Source organism: Petaurus breviceps, unplaced genomic scaffold, assembly GCF_028583685.1.
Source record: "Petaurus breviceps papuanus isolate PSGF00001 unplaced genomic scaffold, PetGlider_PUasm1.0 188, whole genome shotgun sequence".
Taxonomy (NCBI): Eukaryota; Metazoa; Chordata; class Mammalia; order Diprotodontia; family Petauridae; genus Petaurus; species Petaurus breviceps.
In genome coordinates, this window is record NW_027185804.1 from 41,819,986 (window position 1) to 41,826,068 (window position 6,083).

A 6,083-nucleotide genomic window follows, 5' to 3' on the forward strand; every position below is an offset into this window, starting at 1 on the left:
CTCTTGCAATGAAAGTCATTAAAAACACAAATCAAATGTCTACCTCCATAATCTAGGTAGAGAAATATTTTCTCTCTGATAAGGCAAAGGTAGGGAGACTTCAGAGAGTGAGCAGATATATGGAGTCTCCACGGATGTCATACAATTAATAACTGCAAGAGGGAAAGACTACAATAGAACCTAGACTTTTCTCTTCAATGTTTAAGGGCCCTCCTCAAAAGGAGACTCCATTTGTTTTCATGGGCAATCCCTTTACAATTGAAAGTTATAGACAATGACCTCCAAACCAGGAATTTATATGACCAGAACAATGGTAATTTGGAAAATGATGGATATATAAATTTTAACCCATATCTTTTTTTATCCTCAAAGCCAATTTGATACCTATTTCACCACAGTTTTTCCATAAGGTGTTTTTTAATTCTCTTTTGTCCTTCAGTATTGAATTGTAATTATTTGATCCATTGAATAATTAACATGTTTTAAAACATATTCCTGACATTATCTTATCCTTTCACTTGCACATACATAGTTCCATAATTTGTTCTTTAACTTGTAAATAAAGTCACATTCACTTTCCTCTTGGAGAGAGGATTTTGATATATTATGATATTATATGCAATGTTATGATATGAAATCATATGATATCACTGCACCTAAATTAATAAAATGAAATTGTAATTGAGTTGAAAAGTTTCTGATAATTTTATCTAAAATATTTTCATGAAAATAACTGCCTAATTATTGATGCAAACAGTACTCGGTGAAAATCTACATCTTTTATTCTCAGATTATATTCCTTGGATGAAAGAAAGAACCAGTCTGAATAAAACCACAGGGAGCCAGGTGACTGAGTTCATTCTCATGGGCATCACAAACCATCCCAAGCTACAGAGCCCACTCTTTGTAGTATTTTTTCTCAACTACATGGCCACAGCTGTCTGGAACCTGAGTCTGATCATACTAACCAGTGTGGATTCCCACCTCAAAACCCCCATGTACTTTTTTCTCAGGCATCTGGCATTTGTTGATTTTGGCTATTCCACAGCTATTGGGCCAAAAGTGCTAGCTGGTTTCATAGAGGAGAAAAATATAATTTCCTATGATGGATGTGCAGTACAATTATTTTTTGTTGGGCTATTTATTGACAGTGAACTTTTTATCCTATCAGCCATGGCCTATGACCGCTATGTGGCTATCTGTAAGCCCCTACTCTATATGGTCATTATTTCAGACAGGGTATGTTGGATTTTGGTGTCTATCTCATATCTCTATAGCATCATGGTATGTCTAGTCATCACAATTGAAATTTTTAAATCATCTTTCTGTGAATCAAATATATTAAGGCATTTCTATTGTGACAGTGCCCCTCTATTATCTGTTATATGCTCAGACACAAATGAGATTGAACTAATTATTTTGACTTTTGCTACAATTAGTTTGGTTTCTTCCCTCTTGATTATCATTGTCTCTTACATGCTCATTCTTGCGGCCATCCTTAGGATGAACTCTGCTGAGGGCAGGCACAAAACCTTCTCCACCTGTGGCTCTCACCTCACAGTGGTAGTGGTGTTCTATGGGACACTTTTCTTCATATATATGCAACCACAATCCAGCCATTCCTTTGACATAGACAAGATGGCCTCTGTGTTTTATGCTCTGGTAATTCCCATGCTCAATCCTTTGATCTATAGTTTGAGGAACAAAGAGGTGAAAAGTGCCTTGAAAAGACTCTTTAAAAAATAATGAAAACATTCTCCATAATGGCCTATGTTAAGTTTTCTTTTCTTCCTATTGCATTATTATAAGCAAGGAAGTTTCTGCTAGACTTCTTTGCCAATTTCTCTCCAATTTTCCTCTCTTAATTCAGAGAAAATATTGTTTCTTTTAATATGAAATCAAAAGATGTAAGTGAATTTTGTCATGTGAATTCCTTTTTTTTAATAATCTCATCCTAATGTATATTAGGTTTAACAATTGCTAAGAGAAATTTCTTAGCCCGTATGGAAAAACAGAGCTAGAGGCAGGAAGGAATCCCAGAAAACTTTATGGACTGATTCAGTAAGAAAGTACCTTCTTGAGAGATCTAATCATTTAAAATTTTCCCCTTGCTGGTTCTTCCATCTTCTAGCCCAGAGAGAGATATATGGTTCTATTATAGCATGACAGCCACTTCTCTTAAGAAAGTCTTGGGATTTAATTTTGATCAGACATCTCTGTATGGAAATTGGAATGTGGTGTTGAATACTGAAATTCATGAGGAAGCAGAGTACCAAGAAATTGTCTAGGAATTGGGTGAGAAATGGGTTAAAATTAATTGCTGACAATTTTCTTTTTCTAAGCAGCATGCTTTTCCTTCAGGATTGGGACAGAACACAAAAGTTGAAAATCAAGATTTCCCTTGGTTTGATAGCAAAATAAAACTATTTTATTAAGAAGAGTTTTATTAATAGAATATTTTAAAACACAGTCTTTCCATAATGACCTTTAATATTCTCCAGCTTTGTTTGTATGTCTATTGAAGAAAAAAATGTTAACTAATAATTGTTTCTCCAAAGTAACCCATCCCAACCTGCCCTCAATTTCTTTGCATTAAAACAGGCTGCAGAAAAAAAAAATCACTCCCAATGGTATCCTTACAAAACAGAAAGTGGTCTTAGGGGAGATTTTGTTTTGCTGTGTCTTAATTCTCTGTTTCCTCTTGAATTATTTCAGAGCTGTTAAAATAATATTAAAGTGCCTTTATTATACAAATTTTAAGATAGGTTTAAGACAAAAAATATATGTAGGCAGAGTTCTAAATATTATTTCATTGAAAATTCACAACAACCTTTCTGATGTAGTTATAATAGATATTTAACATAATTTTACAGTTGAATAAATTGAACCTCAACATGATCATCAAGCCTATAAACACTGGGCACAAATTGGGAGCCAAGTATTTCACATTATTAATTCAATATTCTATATTTTCTCTCCTATAATAAAATGCCTCTTAATTCAGGGAAATCTAATTACTCATTGTAATAATCATCATTATCATTATCATAATCACATCATTATTTATCATCATCAGGGTTCCTCATTTTCTTCCTCCTCTTTTTCTTCAGGAACTTCACCACCTTACACCACTTACACCACCACCACCACAGCCATCATCATCAAATACACATTTACTTGACAACTACTCATGCTCATCCCCTGGAAAAGTCACTCTGGTACATGCACAAGAATATCAATGTGAGAGTTGTACCATATTTAAAGTATTTGTGAAAATCACAGTGAAAATGAATGGGAAATGAATTAATGCTAGGAAGCAGTAGGATCTAGAATCAATCAAAGAGAAATAAAAAATATAAATGTATTTGGAAGTCTACATTGTCAACAATTGATCAATTATATTTAATAAACACCTGCTTTGTGCCAAATGCTTTTAAACCATCTGTTCCCTCAAGGAGGTGACAGTCTAATGGAGGACACACAGATAACAAGATACATATAAGATAAATAGGAAATAATATTCAGAGTGAAAACATCAATTAAAAGGGGTTAAGGAAGGCTTCCTACAGAAGGCAGAATTTTAGTTGAAATTTAAAGGAAATCACTGTGCAGAAAAGAGAAGAAAAATGTCCCAGAAAAAAGGGGAAATTGGAGAGAGAATGACCAGAACTGAAAGATGGAGTGTCTGGTTTGTGGAACAGCCAATAAGTCAGTGTCATTGGTTAAACAGAAGGAAGAAACATAGTTTAAAAGAGTGATAAAGAAGGTCAAAGTTAGGTTATGAAGGGCTACAGAGTTTCTAGATTCAAAGTGTACTGACTGAAGGAAAGACCAGTTCCTGGAATTGATATTGAGATCCCCAAATCAATTTAGAAGAATTAGTGAAAGCATGATCTCTAAACATTTACTCACTGCAAAACATTGGGATAAGTATTTGGCAAACCAAAAGAAATGATAAGTACACCATCGTCTCAAGGAGCTCATATCTTAATAGATAGAGAAATACAAAAATAGGGTTTCGTCTATAAGTCAAATGGAGAGGGCATACAATTTTTAAAGTACAGCAGCAAAGCATATAAGAATAGATCTTTAAAATCATTTTCATGTCTCTTTTTTAGGTTGAACCATACTTTCAGGAACTTCGGTAGTGCATAAATTTCAGCCCTTGGTCAGTAGCTGTTGCTACCTAATATAATGAAGAAAAGGCCATGTCACAGCTCCAAGAAGGAGATTTCTTGGGATGATAGTAGAAAGTCGTAGTCTAAAAACATGAATGTTTCTGAGGGATTGCTGCCACTTTCAGAGCTCTTCTCTTTACCTATCCATTTTTAGGAGGTGGTCATCTATGGGTATACACTGTGAGCAGAAGTGCACATCATTCTCTACAGTAAATGGTCCCCTCAGAGATGGCTTCAGCAATCATGCTTGAAGCAGGACTAATTGTCCATGTAGCATATCAGAAAAGAAGACTTGAGGTATATAAAAGTTCTTCCTGACTCAAATTCATTTCCCACCTTAAGGACCAGTGCTTACATGGCCAAACCCCACTAGCAGCATGAATTTGCCATTATGCTGTTGAGCTGACTGTGCTTCTCGCTGAGCACTGAAGTTTCTAAATCAAACATGAGACCTTGATATGGCTTGGTCACATGGTATTAATAAGCAAACTCTATGATGTCAAGGGCATATACATTAGTATCCTGCTGCTATTTTGTTTTCAATGCCTAAATCAATTATATTCTACTACGTAGAGACATTTGGAGACATTTCCAATATATTCAAGATTTTGAAATCTTATAGACAATATTCTTTTCTTGGCCATTCATATTTAGTAATTGTGAACAATTGAGATGTAAAATTTGAAATTTCACACTTAATTGTATACATCATTATCAAACTCAGGGGAATGTTCGGTGTATATGGATTGAAGATAGAATTTTGGCTTGATCGTCCTTACATCTGAATGATGAGAAACATCTTTTAAAACTACTTTCACTTGTTTTAATTCCAATAAATTCAATGAGCTTCATGACTACCTAGAAATAAAATGTTTGGCCCCACATATAGAAGCTTGGCTTTTCATAGGACTCCTTATCTCCTCAAAATCACATAGAAAGTTAATGATTCTGGGACCTCTGTTGTGTAATAAAATGGGAAGAAAAATACATGAACAAATGGGAGTTTAAAAGTCGGTGTTCATATAGGAAGGCATGTTTCGTATTGAAAAGGGACACAGCTTATTATTTTAAGTTTTGGAAATGAAGCACGGGAGAGAATCAGTGATTGTGAGTATTGGAGATGCAATAGTCAGGACTGTAATGGGTTTCCTCAAGATTATCATAACGATTTGCATTCGTGAGGGATCACGTTTTGTGGAATCCTATGAATAGTACAGTGCTATAATATGAGATTTACCTGGGATTGTGCATAGTAAAAAAAGGAATCCACCAAAAATTTGATTTAATACCATAATAGTCAATATTAGTCATGAAATGAAGCACAGTGCAGAGATGATAATGAGTCACCTCTGCCTACTGTCTCACAATATGAAGAGGGCAGTGTGTACATAATTCACATACAGGTGTTTGACAAAATAATATATTGCACTTAAAATTATTAAGAATGATATTGAAGATGTACTGGAAAAGAATGTACAATCTAAAACCAAAGTTCAATGGTAAATACATATTTGATAAAATTAATATTTTTCAAAATGTTTAAATCGCTAAAATTGACAAAGGTTTATATGCAAACATTAAACCTTTTTTTTTTTTTTTACTTTTTTGAGAGGGGAGGACAGGGCATTTGGGGTTAAGTGACTTGCCCAAGGTCACATGACTAGTAAGTGTTAAGTGTCTCAGGCCAGATTTGAACTCAGGTCCTCTTGAATCCAGGCCCCATGCTCTATTCACTGGGGCACTGAGCCACCCTCAAAGATAAACCATTTAATTACCAAATAATTGAGATGAGAGAGGATTCTGTTTCTCTAAAGACATTGAATGTTCCCAGCTTTGGGACTCAACAAGGATGGACAAACTGGACACATTAAATTAATGTGTGTGGATGGTGATGACATTACTACA

The 6,083-nt window shown here is 34.6% G+C and overlaps 1 protein-coding gene across 1 annotated transcript; it reads left to right on the forward strand.

The window, feature by feature from the left end:
* The first annotated feature begins 804 nt into the window (after nt 1–804).
* Nucleotides 805–1,746, forward strand: LOC138163592 (olfactory receptor 8K1-like). The gene has a single exon (XM_069091034.1). It carries the CDS (start codon nt 805–807, stop codon nt 1,744–1,746), a length of 942 nt encoding a protein of 313 aa, XP_068947135.1.
* The last annotated feature ends 4,337 nt before the right edge of the window (nt 1,747–6,083 follow it).